We start from the raw sequence: 25,001 nt of genomic DNA on the forward strand, positions 1-25,001 counted from the left end.
AGCTCTTAGATATGCTTATGCAGGATTTTGGATTCCCGGAACCATACTTGGAGCGAGCAACAGGGACCTCGGGATGCACCAATCTTTTTGTAAAGTTAAAGTTTGCACATTTTAGGTCTTTAAAAAGAATTCTGCCTATTACTTTGGCTAAATAACCTTGAGTAGTACATTTTGAAAACATGGTTCAGCATACAACTAAGCTCTACGGCTGGAATCAAGATGCTATTTGTGAAATAACTGTTAATTGTGCCAAACACCAGCAAGATGGCTCATTTCATGACATACTGTGGCCCATGGATAAGCAAATAAGAACTTAACATAACTTTAACACACCATATTAAACAAAACAGAGATTGTGTATTTTGAAGTCTCCTTTTCCCGCCTCTACACTTGTCACCTTTAATGTTACAAAACCAAAAGATCCCTAGGTGGACATGTTGCACAAATATTTGCCCTTTTTTTGCTGTAGCATGGTAAAGTGCTGCACACAGTGATCACTTCCTGTAGTTCCTGTTTCCACCTCCCCTACTTTATGTCAATGCAAATACAGAATGTTCAAAAATAACAAGTTGAATAGGCCTAAAATATTCTCCTTGCACTTACATCCTCCACCCATCTGAAATGGCCTCTTCTTTTCCCTCACCTTTGTAAAACATGATTTACGATGTTATAAGTAATGTCACATGAGAAACACACCAGAGAGAGGCAAAGATAAAGAAGAGATCATAGGGAGGGTAAAAGAGGGGGCACTATTAAGAGGATGGGAAAGAGACAGCAGTAGAGAGAAAAAAGTGAGAAAGATAATGGTGAAACCTCCTAATTGAGAAACCAGCTTAGGTATTGGATTCATTTTAGATTTGCTTGAATACCACCTCTTACCCATGCATTCAAAGTGAACCTTTGTAGTCAATGCATGTAGAGTGTCATTGGGAAAGACCCTGCAGTGGCCTCCTGAGGGCGGGCTGTTGGGGAGCAGGTCTATAGAGGCATATCCCTCCTCATCCATGGAAGGATCAGTGACGTGAAGGGTGAATGTATAGCCTTCTCCATCCTTCAGAAAGCCTTGACGTAGGACCAGGTTCATTCCAATATTTCCGGTGGTAGTTGTAGACATGTCCAAGGGGAAAGATTTGTTGTTGAAACTTTGGGCTGTCCATCTCTGCAAATATAAATAAAGGCTGTATGAAAAGAAGCCCTTCTGATGGTTGGTATTTCTCTACTTTAGTTATGTGTTTTCACTTATATATAGTTTTAATGAAAGTCAACAGGTCAGAAGTGTGCTTGTTTTGGGGATCAGTAAATGGCATGCTCGGTGACACTCTTTATATGAAAGGTACTCTGTCTGCTTCTTCATAAAGAGATTTGGGAAACAGTTTTGATTCTAAAACTTGCATCCCTTTTCGTCTTGTCTCAATTCCTTAAAATGTGATTAGGTCTCTGATTATCAAATTAATCCCCTTCACTACATTATTCATAACATTTTAAATACAATACAAAATACCCATTACAATACTGATTGCTATACTGCATTATAGGAAAAAGCAAAATTGAAGCCCAAATTCTAAGAAACTGCACATTTAGAATTAAAACAAGCTTTGACAATGTCACATGGTCTTTGTTTTTCAATAGTAAAAATGTGACTGTTGTGAACTAGGGTGCATTTTATGTGTAGTATTGTGTGTGAGAAGAACAAGTTACTTACCAACTGGTAACGTTCTTTCGACTGGATGTTCCTCCAACGTATTCCTCATCTTAGATGTATTCCATCCAGCTTTAGCTGCTTCGGAAAGAAAATTCGGCAGAGGGCGCCGTGCGTCGATGTCGTCGAGTCGATGGTCCCTCGAAGGCCTCCGTCGAGGGTGACGTCATCGGGTGTATAAGTAGCACGCGCGGCGCCCGTTGGCCTCAGTTCTGTTTTTCCCCCTTCATTATTGATTTTTCACTGTATAGACTGTGCCGGCAGACAGGTATTTGCCTTGCGAGTACTGGAGTGGCAATAGCCCGGAAAAATCTACAGCGGGGTAGGATGGGCGGGCGATGAGGAATACGCTGGAGAATCCAATCGAAAGAACGTTACCAGTTGGTAAGTAACTTGTTCTTCGAGTGGATTGTGTCCTCCAAAGTATTCCTCATCTTAGATAGACTCCCAAAGCAGTATGGACAATTCCTCTGGAGGAGGGGTTAGATTTTTCGATACCCTTAGATGGCTGAGTATAGTACTGCTTTTCCAAAATGAAGCTCCTTAGACTGGGAAGCATCCAGGCTATAGAATTTTGAAAAAGTAAGCATCGAGGATCAAGTTGCTGCTTCAAAAATGGACCTTATAGGAACACCTCTTTGTAGGGCTGTTGAAGAGGCAATGCCTCTGGTGGAATGAGCCCTTAGACCTTCTGGTGGGTCTTTTTGTGCTAACTTGTAGCATTCTGAAATACAAAGCACAATCCAGCGTGATATTGTTTGCTTTGTTACTGACAGACCCAATTTCTTTCCTTTGTAGCCAATAAACAGTTGATTGTCCACTCGAAGCTTAGCCTTGAGATGTAAAAGCTTAAAGCTCTTTTCTGATCCAACCTGTGTAATCTTTCCTCCTCCTTACTAGGATGAGGTGGAGGATAAAATGCGGGTAAGACAATTCTCTGACTTAAATGAAAATCAGATATCACTTTTGGTAAAAATGAGGGTTTAACCCTCAACACAACTCTGTCCTGGAACACAGTATAGGATGGCCCAGAAGACAGTGCCTGCAATTCGCTCACTCTTCTTGCAGATGTTAAAGCAACTAGGAAAGCAGTTTTCCATGTCAGTAAACTTAATGGACAAGTGTGCAAAGGCTCAAAAGGAGAACACATTAAGAATTGTAGGACCAAATTGAGATCCCAAATTGGCACTTGAAATGGGTAAGGAGGAAACACATTAGTGAGTCCTTTCAAGAATTGTACTATCAAAGGAATTTTGAAGTAGGAGCATTCTTCCGACGAGCGCTTGAAGATGGAAAGCGCTGCAAGATAACCTTTAATGGTTCCAACATTTAGACCTCTATGTGCTAGGGTCAGGAGGAAGGACAGTACTTCCGGAAAAGAACATAGAAAATGATCGAACTTCTTTTCTCTGCACCAGTTGCCAAGTTTTTTCCAACGGCAACGGTATAGAGACTTTGTTGCTGGCCTTCTTGCCGAAAGCAACACCTCCATGACGTCATCTGGAAGGTTCCAATCCTTGTATCTCAGCCTTTCAGATACCAAGCGTGAAGGTTGAGCGTTTTGACCTCTGGGTGGAGAACCTGACCTTCCATTTGAGAGAGAAGGTTCTCTCTCTGAGGAAGACGTACTGGGGGACAGATGGAAATGTCTAGAAGGTCCGGGTACCACGTTCTCCTGGCCCAATCCGGGGCAATTAGGATCATGTGGCTCCCGAAGCATCTCAGTCTCCTGATGATCTGAAGAATGACGGGAATCGGAGGGAACGCATACAATAGTGGGAAATTCCACTCCACCACAAACGCGTCCCCCAGGGCTCCTCTCGGGGAAAATTCCCCTGAGCAATACCTTTCGCACTTCCGGTTGATTCCGGTCGCAAATAGGTCCACTTGAGGGGTTCCCAAAAGGGCGAAGATCTCTTGAATGACTTCATGAGCCAGTTCCCATTCGTGGGACACCGTGCTCTGCCTGCTCAGAGCATCTGCCGTCATATTCTCTTCCCCAGCTAGGTGAACTGCCGTTAAAGAGATTCCTTCTTGAATTGCTCAATACCAGAGTTGCATTGCCTCTCTGCAAAGAGGTAGTGACCCTACAACTCCTCTTTTGTTTAGATAATGCATGGCCACTGTGTTGTCTGTCATTATCAGGACATTTTTTCCTCTGACAGATGGCAGGAAAGCTTTCAGCGCTAGTCTGATTGCTCTCAGCTCCAGAAGGTGGATGTGTAGTTTGGACTCCGATGGAGACCAACGACCGCTGATTGTCAGATCGTTGGCATGAGCTCCCGACCCCTTGAGTGAGGCATCCGTCACTACTGTGATCTCTGGACATGGTTGCCAAAAAAGTTCTCCTTTCAGGATATTCTCTGAACAAGTCCACCATAGAAGATCTTGACGAACCTTGTGCGGAATCTGGAGAAGATCCGTCATTCGACCTGAGAACTGGGACCATTGAGTCTTTAGAGCCCATTGAAGGGATCTCATCCTCAGGCGTGCCTCTGGCACTAGGAAGATGCAGGATGCCATGAGGCAGAGCAACCCCAAGAAATCGTAGCTCTGGAGATTGTGGGCATTTTGGAATTTGGAAACCATCTAAAGAATGTCTTGAGCCCTTGACCTGGCTGGGAGGTGAGCTCTTTCCCAGGCATGTGTCTAATACAGCTCCTATATATTGTAGCCGTTGAGAAGGTGTCATTTGTGACCTCTTGAAATTTAGGAAAAAGCCCAGTCTGTGGAGGAATTGGCAGGTGACTTTCAGGTGATCTAGTGCCTGTTCGACAGAACGTGCTCTGATCAGCCAATCGTCCAGGTAGGGGTAGACGTGAATCTCCCCTCTCCTGAGTTGCGCTGCCAACACTACCATCAGTTTGTTGAAGACCCTCGGGGCGGAGGTCAATCCGAATGGCAGGACTCGCAACTGATAGTGTGAGTCGCCAACTACGAACCTCAGGTATTTTCTGTGCTTGAGATGGCACATGAAAATAAGCATCCTGGAGGTCCAAGGACACCAACCAATCCTGAAGTTGAAGGGCCTGAAGGATCTGAGAAAGGGTAACCATCTTGTACTTGTCCTTCCTGAGGAACTTGTTCAAGTTTCTTAAATCCAGGATGGGTCTCAGTCCTCCGTCCTTTTTGGGGATCAAAAAATACGGGGAGTATCATCCCTTGTTCTACTCCGCTGCAGGTACCGGTTCTATAGTACCTTTCTCCAGCAGGGTTAAAAGTTCCTTCTGTAGGAGCGGGTCTAAAAACTTCAAAGGGTGTCTCCTTGGTGGATTGCTTTGAGGTTGTGTTAGAAAAGGAAGGCAGTAACCTTGGGCTATTATTTCTACAGCCCAAACATCTGAACTAATGGCTCGCCATTCTTGCAGATGCTGTGACAGCCTGCCTCCTACAGGTATCCTGTGATGCAAGTCCTCAAAGTGGTTTTGTGGAGGTTGCTGCAGCCGCTGATGGCAAAGAGGCTGGAGCTGGCTTTGCAGGTTTTGCTCATCCACTGCGAGTGGCCTTTCTCTGGCCCCTTTGACTGGCCATTCCTCTCGCCTTTCCATATGAGGAGTAGTAACGATAGGATTGTCCCTCCAAGATTGACCTGGCGCACGAAAAGGCTGAGGTTGCCTGATGGCAGCTGCCAAAGACTTGGCAGCTGCCTTTGAGGTCTGCAACCTCTCAAGGCTCTCGTGTGGAGTTGGCTGATTTTAATGCCATGCTCCCAGCTGAAAATACTTTCCGTGCCCAGCCATCCACATGCTTATCGTCCCTGTTCGGAGGGATAGAAGGGTACGCCAATTTGTTAGAAGCTGTGGCTGCTTGTATGACCAAACTCTCAGGAGTGGGATGCTTAGACAGATAGCCGGGGTCGCTACTGGCAGGGCGGTATTTTGAAGTAAGGGATTTATTCACTGGCGGAATAGAATCCGGAGTCTCCCAATTTCTGGCCACCCTATTTTGCAAGGCTATGTGAAAAGGTAGAATTGGGTGTTCAGTAGGACCATGGTCCAATATGTCTGTTAGATCAGCTTGGATAAATTGGGCTGGAGGTCTAGCCCATTCTAAATAATCCATTACCTTTGTCATTAGCTGACGGTATGATGGACTGGCATGTTCTCCTGGTTCTGGTCTACCAAAGTCAATTTTCAGGAGATGTATCAATACCACTTGCATTGTGCAGTGATTCAACCAAATCCCTCATCCTGCTTTCTTCTGAAATAAGGCATTCAAGGACATTTGGGGTGACATATTCTAGCCCAAAGGGTACATTCTCCTCATCAGATTTCTCCTGTTCCTCAAAAATGGAGGTCAGAGACTTGAAGAACTCTTTCCTAGGAAGAGGTTTGAAAACCTTTTCTGGGAGAGGTGGAGGAGGAGTATTAATGGGCCCTGAAGGGATTACAGGTCTTGTAGCCTTCTCTTTCCCTTTTTCTGGCTGATTTTGCCAAACTGGGGGTTTCAGCATCGAGGCTTCGGGGTCGATGTCGACAAAGGCGTTGATGCCGTCGAAAGCGTCGGAGTAATACCCGACTTCGACGGCGCCGGCTTGGATGGCGTCGAGGTGCTCTTCGAAGACTTGCCCTTCGAGGTGTGTTCGACTCAAGCAGCTTTTCTCGCTCGGCGTCCTAGAAGGTTCTCTATCCTTCCTCTTTCGATCACCCGGGCTCGAGGGCGCGCGAGTGTCAGAGCGATGACGCTCCCGGCCGGCTTCCTAGGAAGGCGCGGACCGAGGCTTCGCTTTCTCGAACACCTCCATCATTTTGACCCTGAATGCTTCCCATTCTTCGGATGATGAATGTTTAGTGGGACATTTCATCCTTTTTGGGAATTCGTCCGAGGACTAGGTGAAGGGGAACCTGTGGCATTGTTTCTTCGATTTTCTCGTCGAAGACAACGAGCAATGGGAATCGCTTCGGGACCTGGACCGATGCCTTTTGTGTCGAGGAGATTTCTCCTCATAGGACCTCGACTCGACGCTAGAGGCTTTACAGTCGGATTTGCGACCTACCTGTAGTTTTCCCCTCCTTTCTCACAAGGCTTTCCCCGTCATCGCCTGACATTTCGTACAGGCCCCCATGTCGTGGCCTTCTCCTAGGCACCACAAACACTCTCAGTGCGGGTCTGTGATCGACATTTTTGAACCGCACGACTTGCACTTTTTGAAACCCGATCTCGGGGTCGTGGTCGGCGTCGATGATGAGGACATATTAGATATTATTTGCTATTCTCACAGAACTCGAGGTGCGCCGAATCTCCGAAGCAACATATACTGCAGAAAAACAGAACTGAGGCCAACGGGCGCCGCGCGTGCTGCTTATACACCCGATGATGTCACCCTCGACGGAGGCCTTCAGGGGACCATCGACTCGACGACATCGACGCACGGCACCCTCTGCCGAAAATGTTTTCTGAAGCAGCTAAAGCTGGATGGAATACATCTAAGATGAGGAATACGCGCTTACAATGAGTAAGATATCCGATTTTATTGTAGAAGGGTAGAGCGCCTGCAATGATTAAGATTTGTTTGGAGGAGATGAGTAAAGCATTCACTATGAGGGTGATGTTTGTGGACCTTAAGATCTCTACTGCCACAGTCTCACCTGTGGCAGTCGTTATGAAGTCCTTACAGGTGGTCTTGGATTTCTCATTTTTGTAGTCTTCGGAATCTGATGTGTCTAGGTTTTCACGAGATGGCTTGGGTTTCCCTTTCTTGGTCTTAGACTTGTCCCCTAGTTGATCCTCGAAGAAGAAAGGCCTATCCTGACCCCCGCCACGATGACCCAGTGTAGATTACCACACGTAGGGCACTGCAGTGGTCAGCTAGGACGTGCCACGAGATAGGAGGGAAAAGCCTTAAGGCACAAAAACCCTCAGTGAGTGAATGTTGAAAGAATTCAGGCACTCTGAAGAATGGCAGTATGCAGGTGAAGTGCCGGATGTTTAAAGTTGGAGAGAGTGCTAGGCAACCCTTCTTCATACAAATTCAAAGAAGGATGTTGGGTTGAGAAGTCCAGAACACAGGGCAATATGGAGAATGGAAAACAGGAGAACACAGGACAAAAGCAGCAGAGAAGCCAACGGGACTAGCAAGGCTTGGTGGAACACATATGGCGGAAGCAGCAGGGAAAAGCCAACAGGAAGCCAGGCTCGGGAGAACACAGAAGGAGAAAACAGCAGGGAGAAGCCAAGGAGGTATCAGGAAAGCAAGAAAGGTCAGAGTATCGAGGGAAAGGCAACAAGTGTCTTACCTACACAGCGCGGCGATAATAGTTGCAACACAATACGCGTTGGGCTCTGTCGGCTTCAGGGTGAATGCCGCGATGCGAGCGGCCATCTTGGATAACATCAAGACCGCTGCAATAGTTAGTCGAGCAACGTGATGGAACACTGGCAGTCCTGGAGCGTAACACAACACAATAGAGCATCCGTCGCCCCTTACACCAGCGATGCTACAGTGACCAACGGGTCGCTTTGACAGTATATCCTCTTCTTATCCAACTGGGTCCCGGTTTCCAGGGCTGTTGCCTGTGGAATCGGCGTACCAAGAAAAGAGCGTGAAGATGAGCTACCGGTTCCCAGGTTCGTTCTTGTATGCTGTAGCCTTTCCAGTGAACCAGATATTGTAGAGAGCCTCTGTAGTACTGGGAGTCACAGATCTTTGACACCTCATATACTTCTAGTTCCGAGGAGGGAGGATCTTGTCGCACTGTTTTATTAGAGCGATGAAATGCATCTGGCTGATATTCCTTAAGAAGGGAAGAGTGATATACGGGATGTATACATTTCCAGGTATGAGGCAACTGAAGTTTGAAAGCCACAGGATTGATTTTAGCAGAAATGGTCAATCGTCCTACATAGCGAGGGGAGAATTTAGAGGGATGGATCCATTTGGAAGAAACTTTGTAGAAAACCAGACCTTATCTCCCATGTCCCAGTCTAGATTCTCTCTTCTATGTCTGTCTGCATATTTCTTGTTACGATCTTTAGAGACCTGAAGTTGTTGATTTTAAACAGTCTTATGGTTTTCTTGTATCCTCCTTAGAAATTAATTCAGAGTTGGAATATTGGAGATCGGACATATAGTCTCTGGAAAAAACCTGGGATGAAAGCCTGAATGACAAAAAAAAAGGACTCACCTTGGTTGCTGAATGCAAAGTGTTATTGTAAGATAATTCCGCAATGGGGAGTAGGTCTGACCAAGAATCCTAAGAACTAGTGGTATAACAGCGTAAGTATTGTTTCAAAGTCTGATTTAATCTTTCCGTTTGTCCATTTGTTTGGGAGTGATATCCAGATGATAGTGTTCTCTCTATGCTCAAAAACTCAACAAGAGTCTTCCAGAATTTAGAAGCGTATTGAGTTCCCCTGTCAGTGATTATGGATATTGGTAGACAGTGTAAACAGAATATGTCCCTCAAGAAGACCACAGCCATGAGGGGGGCTGACGGGACTCCATATAATGGGGTAAAGTGAGCCATCTTGGTAAATGCATCTTTTATGACCATTCTGGCAGTGAAACCTTTTGAAGGGTGGATATCGACAATGAAATCAGATGAGCAATGAGTACATGGTACTAGGGGCACTGGTGCTTGTTCCAAATTCCCTATGGGTTTGGAAGTCGAATACGTGCTTCTGGCACACACCGGACAGGAAGAGATGTATCTCCTAACATCCTGATTCCAAGATGGCCACCAGAAGGTGCGAGACACCAAGTCTAAAGTGGACGTTAATCCCTTGTGTCCGGCATTAAGGTTGTCATGGTACCAAGACATCACTTTTGTTTGGAGAGATGTAGTGGGAATCAACAAAAGATCTTGATAGTAATACAATCCATCTCTAATGGTATTGTCCTGTGCATGTTGATAGTTTAATTTGGACTCAGGGGTGAGGTAAGCTGCCTTGACCTGTTGAAGAAATGAAGAAGCAGTACTGATGAGTCTTGTTTCCTAAAATCCTTTCTGACAATTGGAGTCCTTATGTTCTTCCTTCCTCCTTTCTAGAGAGTGCATCAGCAATGATGTTTTGGATTGCTGGGATGTAGGTAATCTTAAAGTTGTATTGGGAAAAGAAATAACCCCATCAAGACTGTCTGCTGTTGTGACATTCCATTTGATGGAGGACTTGCATGTTTTGTGATCTGTGCGGACTTCAAATTCACGAACAGTACCCAACAGAAGATGTCACCATTCTGTGCACACAACGAGGATGGCCAACAATTCTTTCTCTAGCACAGAATCATTTTGTCTGCTGGGATATAGTGTACGAGAAAGGAAAGTCAGGATGCTCTGAATGATCCTTTCCCAGTTGTTTGTCAGCTCCTAATGCACCATAAGAGGCATTGGTCTCAACGATAAAAGCTTTGGATTGATCTGGCTGACACAGAATGGGAGCCATGCAGAATGCCGTCTTAAGTGATTCAAAAGCTAATCCCGCTGCCTCATCCCAATGGAAAGTAACACCCTTCTTAAAGAGTCTAGTTATGGGAAGAATGGTATCTGGGAATTTGCCAATAAACCTTCTGTAAAAATTGGCTACCCCTAAAAAGCATGTGTTTCCTTTACTGGTGTAGGGATTGACAGTCTTGAATGGCCAAGGTCTTTCGTGGATCGGTATCAACGCCTTTGTCAGATAGAATGAATCCTACATAGGGCACAGATCGAACTTCAAAAAAGCATTTTTCCGGTTTGGCTAACAAACTATTCTTGTGTAGTCGGTTTAACACTTCCATAAGATGTAAGCGACATAGAGAAATAGAAGGCGAATACACTACAATGTCATCCAGGTACACAATGACGTAGTAGAGTAGGATATCTGAAAAGAGCCTATCCATGAATCTTTGGAAAATCGCAGGAGTATTAACCAAGCCAAATGGCATGACCTGATATTCAAAATGGCCAAAAGGTGTGCGAAAGGCCATTTTCCATTGGTCGCCCTCTTCGACACGTAGCAGATGGTAAGCTCCCCGAAGGTCAAGCTTGGTAAAAATAACAGCTGGCTGTACCGCTTCAATAATGTCATTGATAAGGGACATGGGATACCAATCTTATTCTGTTATCTGTTTCAGGCCCCTGAAATCGATGCATGGCCTGAGTATCCTTTTTTTGGTATAAAGAAAAGAGATGCACCTGCTGGAGATTTGGATTCCATGATCAATCCATGAGCCAAGTTATCATCCAGATATCTGCACAGAGCTGCCTTTTCGAAAACTGATAGAGAATACATCCTCTCAAAGGGAACTACAGTATTGGGCTTGTTATCAATAGAACAGTCTTCAGGACGACGAGGAGGAAGCTGGCGAGGTAACTTTTCTTCAAAAACCTCAAAGTAGTCCTGATATTCGGTTGGAATCTTACTGACTTCTTGTATAAGCGGACAAGGAAGAAGTGGTCCAAGCACAGAAGAAAGATTAGCCTCGGCAGTGCTTTCTGATTTGTAGCATCAATTTTACAGAGGGAAGATGTCAACTGGACTGAGTTTTCTGCGCAATTTATGAGCGGATTATGGAACCGCAACCAAGGTATCACGACGATGAGGGGAAAATGTGCAGCTCGAATTATGTCAAATACCAGTACCTCCTTGTGTTGTGTGTTGTACATCTTCAAAGAAATGGTCTGTAGGATTATGGGACTAGAACATAATGGGCGCCCGTCCGCTCCTTCCACAGATTGAATTTCTGTTCTTTTAACCAGAGGAATCCCATGTTTCTTTGCCCATTCACTGTACATGAACACCCCTGCGGCTCCACAATCCAATAATGCAAGAGCGTTTACAGGTTTTAGTGAAGGACCTTGTAAAGTTACTTGTAATACCATCAGACGATCATGCATAGCCTTTCTGATGGCTGTGATATAGATATAGGGACTCACCACAACACCCCGGTGTCCTGTCCCCACTAGGGGCAGGGTCTGTAGTTTCCAGTTTCTGAGGGGGAACTTCAGGGCAATCACAGAGAAGATGACCTTTAGTTCCACAATAGAAACAAAGGCCCTGGTTTTGTTTCCGTTGTCTTTCTGTCGAGGTCAGGGGTCCACTAGTTGCTCCTATCTGCATAGGTTCTTCTGAAATGGATAAGTCTTTTACAATCAGAGGAGGGCCTTGTCGTGGCATCAAAGATGATCCCCTACCCCTCTTTCTCTCGTCTCACCTTTCCTGTTGTCTGTATTCCATCTGTAACACAACAGAAAATAATTCTGCTAGAGACGGAGGGTGTGGGATTCAAGGCAATTCGTCCTTGACCTCTTCAGACAATCCTCGACGGAAAATAGTTATTGGGAGAATTCTGGCCATCCCACTTCTTGCGCCAATTGTTTGAATCATGAAACATAGGCCAAAACTCTTGACCCACTTGTCTGATGTCTAAGAGGGATTCATACGCCTGGAAAGTCAGCTCTTGTCTCTCAAACATCTCCTTCAGTCATTGGAAAAAGGCTGCATAAGAGGCCACTAAAGAGTTTGCAGTAATCACTAGTGTTGTAGCCCAGGCTAAAGCATTTCCGGACATGTTAGAAATCATAAAGGCTACCTTGGCATTGTCTGTGGCAAAAGTATTGTATCTGAACAGAAAGTGAACCGTACAGGCATCAATAAATTCCTTTAGACGACCTGGGGAACCTTCGAACTTTCCTGAAGTAAGACCCCCTGCCGGGGAGTCTGTGGTTAATGTATCTCTAGTCATTATCATATGCCTCAAAGTGTAATTTTCTGCTTTTACGGCCTGTAGTTCCACTGATAGACCTTGCACAGCAGTGATAGGTTCTTGCATTTGAGCCACCTTAGAGGTATCCTTTAGGCGTTGGAAAATTTCACCGCTGGCAGTCGTTACAAAGTCCTTACAGGTGGTCTTGGATTTCTCCTTTTTGTAGTCTTCAGAATCTGATGTGTCTAGGTCTTCTCAAGATGACTTGTTTTTCCCTTTCTTGGTTATAGACGTGTGCCGTAGTCGATCCAGGAAGAGGTAATGCCTATCCCGACCCGCCGCCACAATGATCCGGTGTAGATTACCACACGTAGGACACTGCGGCGGTCATGTAGGACATGCCCCGAGATATGAGGGGAAAGCCTTAAGGCACAAAAACCCTCAGTGAGTGGATGTTGGAAGAATTCAGGCACTCAGAAGGATGGCAGTATGCAGGCGACGTTCCGGATGTGAAAAGTTGGAGAGAGCGCTAGGCAACGCTTCTTCATACAAGTTCAAAGAAGGATGTTGGGTTGAGAAGTCCAGAACACAGGGCAGCATGGGGAAGGGAAAGCAGGAGAACACATGACAAAAGCAGCAGAGAAGCCAATGGGACAAGCAAGGCTCGGGGGAACACAGATGGCGGAAGCAGCAGGGAAAAGCCAACGGGAAGCAAGGCTTGTGAGAACACAGAAGGAGAAAGCAGCAGGGAGAAGCCAATGCGGAAATCCAGAGAAAAAGCGAGGAGGTTTCAGGAATGCAAGAAAGGTCAGAGTATCAAGGGAAAGGCAACAAGCGTCTTACACAGCAAGGCGATAAGGGTTGCAACGCAATGCGTGTTGGGCTCTGTCAGCTTAAGAGTGAATGCTGCAATGTGAGCAGCCATCTTGGATAACATTTAGACCGCTGCAATAGTTAGTCAAGCAACATGATGGAACCTCGCAGTCCTGGAGCGCAACACAGCACAATGGAGCATCCGTCGCCCCTTACACCAGCGATGCCACAGTGACCAACGGGTCTCTGTGACACACAGCCCTCATAGCTTCTTCACTTTCTCCCAAACCCCCGCCCTTATTTTCCAATAGAGCTTTAAAATGTAATTTGGGCAATGTGGAGTACTGTATAATCTGCTAGATCAGAACAAATGATGCACAAGGGCATTCAGTTCAACATCTTTTATTTAGTGTGTTATGTCATGATGATTTATACCACGCACCACTGCCATTTGCATGGTCACCAGGCGCTCACGTGGCTTGGTAAGAAAACTGGGTGGGGTTAGTTAGTGAGGGAAGAGGGAAAAGATAGAAGTTGTGCTCTTCTGTTGATGCTTGCAGAACCAGGAGAAACAGGGGTCTGTGCATGTCAACTTTCTGGGAGTGCTTTGTTTTGTGCACTGGGCTTGTTGTGTCCGGGGGGGGTGGTGTCCAGTGTCTTTGATTGTTTGTGGTTTGCAACTGTTTGGTCTTATGCCGTGATTAACAGCGGGTGTGTGGGTTGTGGGTTTAGATTTGCTGGCCTTTTGGGTATATGAGAGGTATGTGTGTGTGGAAAAGGAGAGGGTGGGTGGTCAGTTGTTTTCTGTTTGGCTCTAGGTGTGTGGTTGTTTTATTGATGATTCTTCGTTCCTTATCGTCCCATGTATGCTTTGTTCAAAGAGTATGGTTTGTGGGGGTGCATGTTTTTATGCTGGTCTCAGTGAGTTGAATAGCCAGGTTTAGGATAGTTGTGTGGGTTATATATATATGGACCTCTTTCCTGGGTTAGTCCCCAGAGTACCTTTTCCTCTCTTCGCCTCTTTGGTCGTGGCCACCACCTTTTCGTTGTCTGCCTTTTTCTTGGCTGCCTTCATTTTCTTCTGGAGCAGGATTTCCAACCTTTCACTCTGTGCCCTCTTCTTGGGGCACCTCATTCTCTGTGCTCAGGGCCTCTGGTGTTTTTCTCTTGTCGGAGGCTCTGCCCGTTCCTGCTCTGACTTAGACTTGACCAGAGCCCTATTCTTCCCTTTCTCACTCTTTTCCTGATCAAAGGCATCTACCTCTGCTTCCTCTGCCCTTTGGCTAGGTCTCTATTCACCTACCTTTGTCTCCCGTTTAGCAGCCCTTCTGGCCACTACTTCCACCTCTTCTCTGAATCTTACCTTATGTCCTCTCGAGGTCTTACTGCCTGCCCAGCATCTTTCCTCTACTCTTTGGTTCTTGCAAACTGCCTTTCCCCTACAGCCTGCCCAGCAGTCTTATCCCTCTTTCACAACACAACTCACCTTCTCTGTAATGTAATGTAATTGTCATTTGTATAGCGCCTTGCACTATTGGTATAGTCCCAACACGCTGTAGGTTGCACGCCCTTGGGGGACAGAAGTCCAGGTATGGGAAATTTGTCAGCGAATTTTAGAATGCATGTGTGCATTTTAGCCAATACGAAGGTAGGTAGGGGTGGCCAAGTCCCTGCTAGTCACCCATGTCGAGCAGGCATGTGAATGGGTGCAGAGAGGTAGCATGGAAAGTATGGAAGAGCAGGAGAATCATTATGTGTGCGGCTAGACTGAATTTTTGTCATGGGGGATAGCTGCATTCTAATGGCAGAGGTGTTGTATAATGTGTCTTAAGTAGTGTATGTAGTGGGAGGGTGCTGAGAGGTAGTCTGCAGAGTATGTGAGAGCCGGAGAATCATTATGTGATATAAAAATCCCTTCCTCTCTTGTCGTGGAAGCTGACTATTGTGTAGTGCTTGGACTGAAAAGCTTCCCTTTGATTGTCCAGAACAGTTGCATGCCTGCACTGGACATTGTCTGTGGCAGGGATGCATTGTAGTCCAGAGTTCAGGGGGTGGGGAAACCCTTTAAATGGGATAGCCACTATCTGGGAACTCTGTTAGTTTGTGTTTGTGTTTCTCACTGGAAAGGGGATGTTGGTTTGTTCACCGCTCTCAGGGTGGAGATTTCCCCTCTTCTGAATTTTGTTTTGGTTACGTCCAGTGGCAAACAGCTCACAGTATGTGCTGAGTATTGCTCCTGATGAGAAGGGGTTTTGGAAAAACATTCTCCTTTGTTTGGTGCAGTGCTGGTATCCTTACCCTTGAGTTTAATGGAGGGGAGAGGCTGCAGATGATCCTGTCCCCCTTGTGCAGAGATTTCTCTTCTTCATAGTGTTCCTGGTAGTTTGGGAAGGAAGTGGGTCTCTGTTTGTGTGTCCACTAACAGTCCTGGAAAGGACTGGACTTCCTGTAGCCATTCTGGATGCTGGTACTGCCCCCTTTGGGGTTGGAAAGCACTCCCATGGGTTACCCTAGTCTTCCGCCTTATCTTCCTGACTCAAAATCTGCAAACCCTTTTAGCTACGCTAGTCTGGATTTTTCTCTGGTAGACAATAGGATTTATGGGCGTTGTAGTTCCTTTCTTGTTGATTTGTTAATAGGGCTTAGATGGTCTGGTACAGGAACATGTTTTCCGACTTTCTCGCTGGCCCAGGTAACCTGACTGGGTCCTCTGTATGGTCTAGCACCTCCTGGGTACATAATTCTACTTCCTGGACCCAGTCCTGATTTTTATTGTGTTCAAGAGGGGAATTATGGTACATACAGTTCTTGCTGGTTTGCTTTTCCAAAAGGGATTGGTCTATGACAAGGGATATACTTTCAATGCACACTGGTGTTTCTGAACTGAGGATTTCATACCCAGTTCGAATTGGCAAAGTTAATAGGGTCACTTTGCCACAATAAGCAACCTACCTTATACAAGATTACAAGATAAATTAAAAACTGGTTTATTAAGATGATATTGTTACCAAGCTCAAGTATTGGTATTCCATTCCAATTAAAGTAGCATTAAATCAAATTAAGTTGAATAATGTTTTTCAACAAGTAAGCCTTGGCTCTCGCCTCAAGCAACTCAAGAGCTCATGGTTCAGACTACCTTGTTAGGAAAGATTCCCATTTATGTGAAGTCTTCCCTCCAGTCGTCTAACCCCCCAACTTTTTGCTGGTGTTTAACACCATAGTCTAACTTTGCCTGTGGAACGCAGCCTTCAGATGCACTGCCCTGGGCTTTTCGGCTGACTTTATTATGGGGAAACTGACATGCCTTTAAAGACAGTCAGTACTGGGAGACTTTGTTTCCCTTAGTCCCTTTCAATGTTGCAACTTTTCTTCAACATGTTACAAGAGCACAAAGTACCTTACAGTAAAGTGTGCTTGGGTCCTCCTGTCATTTCCCTGGGACCTAGACACCCTCAAAGGATTTTTTAGAAGTGCAGGTGTGCCTTGGACAAGGCTGGTGACAGCTTATCTTTTTATGTATTTTTAACCCTTTCTTGGCATGCAAACCGTCTTTACCACAAATAGGTGGCCTGGCTCCAAAATGGCCATGCCAAGAGGTTCTTTGTCCTGACCTTTGTCCATCTTGCCCGTTCATCTTCCCCAGGTCGAGCCGACCTGGGTCAGTCCTTATTTGGGCATGCATTCTACTGCAAAATGCAAAACTTTCGCTGCCTTCTGCATGCCTTGTGTGTGTTCTTCCAGGATGTGGGTTGGACTGTCTGGTTCCAATACACATCCTGGGTGCCAGAGAGTCTGGTGTGCTGTGAATGCCTGGGACCACAGTGGTCCGTGATTGGTCCACGCATTGTGTGCCTGTATGTGAGCAGATCTCCCATTGGGTCCTCTTCGTTTTGGCACAAAGGAGATTCTGGATAAGAGAATGCTCCAAACACCCATACCAGGTTGGTCTCTTGAGTTCTTACTGAATGAAGGATAGGATCCAAGTATCCTGAAACTAAGAAGCAGAGTCAAGGAACCGCTGATGACCTGCTGGAAGGTTTGGCACTCTGAGCCCGCTGTCGTCCCGCTGGACCCCTCTGCCCCGGCGAGCACTGCAGCTCAAATGCGGGCTTGTAGACGTTTGCTTGTTGAATTTAATCGAGTGCGCAGATCTATGTCCACAACATCAGTGGCCAGCCCCAGTCCTCTATCACAGTCCCTGGGCGCATGCATCAGAGGCCACTAGAAGTCACACATCAGCTGCTGAGGGACCGACAGTGGTCGCCATGTTGGATTCCCCTTCAGCGACAGGCTTTCGAAATATCTCGCTGCAGGATGCACAGAACAGCACTGGAATCCAGCGAACTGCACACAACACCTTCCGACACCGTATATTCCAAAATCTTCAGTGAAACGTTGATAGAAGAGCATCTATTGCAGATGGCTCCTCACGGCATCGCAGCAAGCCACACCCCCCCATGAGTCGCCTATAGGAGACTTCTGCATGGTCTGAAAATTCTGGTTTTACAAATTCCAATTCAGGGGATGTATCCATACCAGTGGCTGTTTGGAGCTCTCATATAAGTCCTTCATCTTGGAATCTTCTGACACCAGGGCCTCAGAAACATTAGGGGTACCGAACACCGAGCCAAAGGGTGGAGTGTCCCCATCAGAAGGCTCCTGCTCTTCATAACTTGGTGACAAAGATTTGAAGAAACTTTTCTCTGTGCAGGTTTGTACATTTTCTCCACCTGTTTGCTAAAGGTGTTGACGGCTTCGAGCCTGCCGCCGACGGCTTCTTTGAGATCAATGGCTTGACGTTCTGGGCACTGGAGAGACTGGAGACATCAACGACCTTGATGCCAATGACGTCAATGGCCTCGACACCTATGATGTCGATGAAGCCTTTTTTGCAGACAACGCCCTCGAAGGGCTAGACCCACGACCCAATGGAGTCTTCAATGAAATTTCATCGGATCAAAGCCTCAACGGCTCTCATTGGGTCGATGGTTTACATCCCGGGCTCGAGGGCGTGCAGGATTTTGCACTTTGCTTTCACTTTGTTGCATTTATGCAGCGCGACCGGAGCATGTCTTCTCTCTTTGTCCTTCGAGGGGCCGGGGCCTCCTTCTTGAATATTTTCAACATCTCTCTCTCCGAAACTCTTGCCACTCAGCAGGAGTACAGGATTTGGTTGGACATGACATTCTCTCAGAAGAGGAATCCCTAGAGGATGATGGAAATCTGTAATGCCTCTTTTTCAACTTCTTAGCCGAAGACAAAGAATGGTGAGACCCACTCCTGGAGCGAGATCGTTTATTGGATGATTTTCAAAGAGGAGAGTCTCCTCTCGACTCGTCAGAAGATCAGATTTTAGATTAGGATGAAGGGGATTTTGAGGGAGTCCTACCCACCACTAGTTTGCCTTTACGCTCTTTTAGAGCTTTACCGGTCATTGCCTGACAGGAGTCGCAATGAACCGTTCGATGCTCTGTGCACAGACAGTCTCAATGAGGGTCAGTGATTGACATTTTGGCACTGCAATTATGGCATTTCTTGAATCCTGTCTTCAGTGTCGATGGAGCTGATGATGAAGACATTTCCACTCGATGATTGAAGTTTTTATTCAAAAAGCAAAGCATGCCGTAATTCTTTTTAAGTGATAGCTGCGTCAGAAAAACTGAGCTGAAGCCAACGGGCGCTTTGCGTGCTATATATACTGGTGATGGCATCGGCCTCGAGACGGAGGCCCTTGAGGGACATCAAGTAGACGGAATCAACCCACATCACCCTCTGCCGAAAACCTTTTTCCAAAGCAGCTGAAGTTAGAAAGAGATGTATCAAAAGATGAAGAAAACATAGGAGGACACAATCCATTCGAAGTATGGTTCTAGGTCCAGTCAAATTAGTGACAATCCTGATATTATCTCTTAGTTGTACATTTTGATTGCTTCCACCCATCGACCCTGCTATGATATTGAGGTTAGTATTCCTAATATGTTGTTTCGTGTGTTGTATTGAATCGAACAGAGGTCTCAAATTTACTTTGTTTTTCCCAGTGATTACAGGAACAGGTATGTGCTGTATAATGCATTCATAAACTATTGAAGTTTGCCTCACAGTGATGTTTGAAAACAAGTGTAGACTCAAGATAACAGTGAACTAGGATGGTAGCAAAGGAGCAGTGATCGAGAATATTGACCACCTCTACGTCTTTAGAGGAGATGACATGTAATTGCGGAATATGTCAGAGATTCAGGAAGGCGGATCGATTTGATAGGTACTCATTACTTACTGCTAGGAAAAAACTCTGTATCTTAATAATTCTTTTAGTGTGGGTATTATTATTATTATGGTATTTATTGAGGGCAGTCCTAGCTTCGAGAAGCAACAGAGTGCTTTACAGAGGTATACAACAATACAGATACACAACAGAGCACTTTACAGAGGAATACAACAGTACAGATGCATAACGGAGCGCATCTGTTATGTAGACACACTCCACCCTTACTGCTGTCAAAAGCATTTTCAATGCTCACTTTCAAGCGATTAAGAGCAGTGTCTCTACAGCACAAGCTGTGGGGGTCACCTAATACATTTTGAACTGCCTGCGTGAAGGGTCTATCTGAGGAGTGAGGCATTCGATTAAGAGTAGATGTTGTGGGGGGCCGGCTAGTCTCCATCCGTAAATCATTATCAACATGATGTAATTTTGCTGTTGAGCTTTGAGGACTGAGCTCAGGCTGATTAGAGTGGAATAACTGTTGAATGTCTTCTAGGATAATGGAGTCATCTTCTTTAAAGTTGAATTTGTTTGTTGTATAAGGATTGAGGGCTATTGGTGTTAGTTGCACCTAAAAGTATGCAAATATCTTTATGGCCTTTATTTTTCGGACTTGGTTATGATTGTTTTTTTTGTGGAATTTGTTCCCCTTTTTCCTCTTTTTCTTCCACCCCCTCCTATCCCCCCATGGGTTTTAGTTTGGGAACATAATCAGCTACCTTTGTAGGAGCAGGGGTCGGTGTGGGCGACAAAGAGCCAAGATCAGATTTGTTACTGTGGCAAGCGGTACACTTGACTAAACGTGTCAGTTTTATTTCCTTACTATTCCGGTATTTGCGAACCATAGTTAGCTTCTTATTTCGATGCCAGTTTATGGTGGGCCTAATGACAAAGTTAGTCATAGATGAGGTCAAATCTCTTTTGGAGGATTTCTCTTCTGGAGGCTTTGCGGGTCTGAGTTGAAAAGGGCAAAGGCAATTCCCCCTCGTCCTTTCAGGTCTCGCTGCCTTTCTCCTCTGTTTGAACTGCTGGTCCGGAATAGCCGCTTCCTCATGTGTTCAGCCTTGCTCGAAGTGTGTTTTCGTGCTCCGCCGTTTATCCCTGTGTGGAATGGAAAGGCCTGTCAGGTGTGCATAGTTATTATCAATTCCCTGACTCTGCCTGACCCTGTTGTTGGGACATGTCAGGTAAATGGCTAGGGTGTTAGTCTGTTGTCTGTCATGGTGTAGGAAAGTGTTTGTGTTGGTAAAGGGGGGGTAGAACTTCTGAATATCCTACAGTGTAGGATGGGGAAAAGGTGTTATAGGGAAGGGGGTACTGCGTCTCACCCTTAGGCGCCCCACCTCCACTCCCCGAAGACCCCCTCAACCAGGTGATTGTCCCCCAGTGGTCCACCCCCAGGAACCGGATCCAATAGCGATGACTGTGTCCTGTCAACCTGGATGACAGATCCCCGTAAGAGAGACTCCTTCAGGTTTCTCACAACTAACATCGCAATGTGATTCAGCTCACAGTGCGCTGTGATGAATCCTAAGGGCCTATCACTGCTGATTCCCCGGTCGTAACCTCTTCGCATGTGGCCAGGGGATGGCAGCCGCTACCTGTTCCTGACCCTGGGGACGGTTGTGTGAGGGAGGATCACATGGGAGAACACAACTACCAGGGGGATGGGATGATTCCCTGGATGAGACGCAGTATTCCTCCTTTGTCCCTGACGAAGACCCTATAATCCCCACGTTCTTGCAGGCTTGTTGCCAACCCACAGATCCCTCCTATTGTAAAAATCCCAAACCCCATCCTTTCTGTCACTCTAGACAACACTCCATGTATACTTCCAACATTCACAACACACAGAAAACATGTCCTGTTTCTGACATTTCTGCATGTGAATTTATTGTTTAAATACGTTTTTGTTGGCATTTCTTTAAACATGAACATCGGGACTTCAACATTGTTCCACCCCCCCCCCCCCCCCATCCCTCCCTCCTCACCGGTTAAATTGCTCTTAGCTGTCCCACTGCTTCCCATTGTTCTGCTTCCGTCTTAACCTGTAAACATGTCCAGTATGCGGATGTTGTGTGGGCACCACTGCATCATATAGTCACTTTGTAGACAATCTATCGCTTCCCCCCCCAGTCCGTTGCGAATCCCTGCCGGTCCCCTTGTATGTTGTATCTGATTCTCTCCATCACCACATATGTCCATATTCTGTGCAGCCATTCTTGATTGGATGGGGGTATCTTCTGTTTCCATTTTTGTGTTATTGCTATATTGGTAGCCATGCTGCTGTGAGGAATCCCATGAAATTTCTCTTTTGTGTCTTTGTGAGTGTCCTATCTCGAGGATTCCACATGCCACACATCCATATTTCCTCTCCTATGGTTTCTGCTCCCTTGAAGGTGTTTTGCATTTGTGTTTTCACCTCTGACCAGAATGGTTGTAGTATCATGCAGTCCCACCATATGTGTCTCCAATTTCATACTGTGTCACATCCCCTCCAACATTTTTCTTTCGATGTGGTGAACATTCTGTGGAGTCTTTCCGGGGTGTAATGCCATTGAATCATCATTTTTGTCCACGCTTCTCTTGTTTGGATCGCCTGTGTCCATTTGGGGATTATTTTCCAGATGTACATCCATTGTTCCCTCGTGATTTGTTTCCCTAGCGCCGTTTCCCATTTCTTCATATACTACCATTTTATGTCCTCTGCCTGGGCGTTTATGAATTTATAAAGGGTGGAGACAAATTTCTTTTCTATTGACTGGGTCGTCATATATGTCTCAAATGGGGTCAGGGTCCTTGTCAATGCTTGTGTTATTCTTGACGTAGTGAGCCAGTGGTATAGTTGTTCGTATTGGAATCTGTCCTTTTCCGTGAGGACCAGTAGGTGCTGACATTCGGTGTACGTTCTTATCTGTAGGCCATCATACATGTCACCCACTTTCATGCAATCTGCTTCTCGCCATTTCTGAAATGCTCCTTTTTCCGTACCCGGAGGGAATTCTGGATTGTCGACAATTGGTATGAAGGGGGCGGGATCTATTGTGAGTATTTCTCTCTTGGTTGCTTTGTCCCATATTTCCAAGATTGTGCTCATGATCTCTTTTATTCTGACATTTTGATGTCTATGCTCGAGTCCGCTCCATAGTAAGTGGCGCAAGTTTGATCTTGCGACTGCTCTGTCCTGCGCCTCCCACCATTTTTCTGATGTGTTTGTGATCCATTCGTTCAGAACCCACATTTGTGCTGCCTCGTAATATTTCCTGAAATGGGGGAGCGCCATGCCTCTGTCTGACTTTTGAGCCGTGACCGCCTGTTGTGACAGTCTAGGTGTTTTGTTTTGCCAGATGTATTTTGTTATTATTTTGGTGAGTGTCTTAAAGAATGTTGCCAGTATCCGTATAGGGAGTGCTTGGAAATAATACAGAAGTCTGGGTAGCATTGTCATTTTTATAACTGTTATTCTGCCCCACCAGGATATTGCCAACGGATTCCATCTGTCCAGGTCTCTTTTCACCTTTTTTATGAGTTTTGTGTAGTTCCCTGTGTAGAGATTCTTTATTTTGGTGGTTAGTGTGACTCCCAGGTATCTCACCCCGTCCTCCGCAGTTTATAGGTGCAATTCTTCTGTTTTCTTGTATATCTCTTGTTTTTCTCCAGCCAGGACCATTACCGATGATTTCTGTTTGTTTATTTTTAGACCTGATATTAATCCGTAGTCGTCGATCTGTTGTATGAGGAGGGCTAGTGTCTTGGTTGGTTCTGTTAGGGTCATCATCATGCCATCCGCATATGCCGCTGTCTTGTGTGTCTGCCTCCCCATTTCTATGCCCTTGATGTTGGGAGTTGCTCTTATCTTTGCCAGCAGGGTTTCAAGGAACATTGCGTACAGAAGGGGTGATAGTGGGCAGCTCTGTTTGGTGCCTCTTCCTATTCTGATTGGATCTGAGAGTTCTGCGTTTACTGCTATCCTAGCCGTTGGTGAGTTGTATTTGTCTCGAATCATGTTTATATATGCATTTCCCATGCCCATTTATTCTAGCGTTGCAAATAGCATAGTCCATTCTACCCGGTCGAATGCTTTTTCCGCATCCACCGATAATATTGCTGATGGGGTGTTTGTGATTCCGACTTTCTCTATGAGATGTGCTATTCGTCTAATGTTGTCGTGGGTTTTCCTGTTTGGGATGAATCCTGATTGTTCTTGATGTATCAGTTTGGGGAGTAGGGGTGAGAGCCTGTTTGCGAGTACCTTTGTATAGAGTTTTGCATCAATGTTGATTAAGGCTATTGGGCGATAGGAGCTCGGGTTCTCTGGGTCTTTCGCCTTCTTGTGGAAGACTAGCATTTTTGCCTCGTTCATTGAGGTAGCGATATTGGTCATATCTTTAAAGGTATTAAAGAGATTTGTTAGGATGGGGGTTCGAATTTCCACATACGTTTTGTAAAAGGCTGCTATGTAGCCATCCGGTCCTGGAGCTTTATTTTTGGGTATGTCTCTAATTGCTCTTGTTACCTCCTCTACTGTTATTAGTTCGTCCAATGCTGCTTTTTCGTCTGCTGTGATGGCTGGAGGTGTTATCTCCCTTAAAAAGGCTGCCTGTTCCTCTTCATTCGGCCTCTGTGATGTGTCCATCTTTTATTGTTTGTAACATTTGGTTTTGTTGTTTCCCTTTTAATTGTCTTGCTACAAGTTTATCCACCTTATTTGATTTCATTGCATACCAATGTGTTGTGTGGAGTAGTTGCGTTTCCGCTCTTTTGGTCCTGAGTACATTTAGCTGACTCTGGACATGTCAATATGCCCTCTTTATTTTCAAGGATTTATTCTTTGCCATTACTTCTCTGATCGCTTCCACTTTTTTTTCTAATTCACTTTCCCATTTGTATGATTGCTTGTCTTTTTGTGCTTTCAGGGCTACTATTTGTCCGCGTATCACTGCTTTGAAGGCCTCCCAAAATGTGCTTGTTCGAAATAGTCCGTTATCTTTTCTCTAATTATTTCCTTCAAGACAGGGTCTTGTAAGATTTCCCTAGGGATTGTCCATCGCCATAGGCCGGAGCGTTTGCGGATTTTAGGAAGTGAAATCCATAGTGGGGCATGGTCTGATAGCGATATTGACCTTTTTCTATATCCTGGATCTCCCCTACTAGGCTCCCTGTGGCCCATATGTAGTCAATTCTGGAACTTGTGTCGTGCACATGTGAATGATATATGTACCCCCGGGTTGTGCCTCTGATTCTCCGCCATACGTCTTCTACAGCCAACTTGTTCATCATCTCTTTTAGCGCTTGTGATGGTGTCCCTTGTTGCGAGTGCTTGGGGTTTGAACGGTCTTCCCTCTGGTTCCATGCAAGATTCAAGTCTCCTGTCAGAATCACTTCTCCTTCTGCAAAGTTTTCTAGTTTGTTCAGCGTTTCTTTAATGAAGCCGTCTTGGCCTGTGTTTGGAGAGTAAAGCGTTGCTAAGGTTAATTGCCGATTTTCAATCTGGACTTTCGCGAATAGATATCGTCCATTTTTATCTGTCATTGAGCCTTTGATTTGTACATTGAGTTGGTTGGCGAATGCTATCATGACTCCTTTTTTCTTCTCTTCATCGT

The 25,001-nt window shown here is 45.6% G+C and overlaps 1 protein-coding gene across 1 annotated transcript in view; it reads right to left on the reverse strand.

Moving 5' to 3' along the window:
• PKD1 (polycystin 1, transient receptor potential channel interacting) overlaps positions 1 to 25,001 on the reverse strand; it is a 1,742,473-nt gene that overhangs the window by 951,437 nt on the left and 766,035 nt on the right. Inside the window, exon 18 of the mRNA XM_069647332.1 lies at positions 880 to 1,159. Within this exon, the coding sequence (XP_069503433.1) occupies positions 880 to 1,159 (280 nt within the window). The remainder of the gene's footprint in view (positions 1 to 879; positions 1,160 to 25,001) is intronic.

The sequence above is a fragment of the Ambystoma mexicanum genome, chromosome 2q (genome assembly GCF_040938575.1).
Source record: "Ambystoma mexicanum isolate Mex_15411 chromosome 2q, UKY_AmexF1_1, whole genome shotgun sequence".
NCBI classification, from domain to species: domain Eukaryota; kingdom Metazoa; phylum Chordata; class Amphibia; order Caudata; family Ambystomatidae; genus Ambystoma; species Ambystoma mexicanum.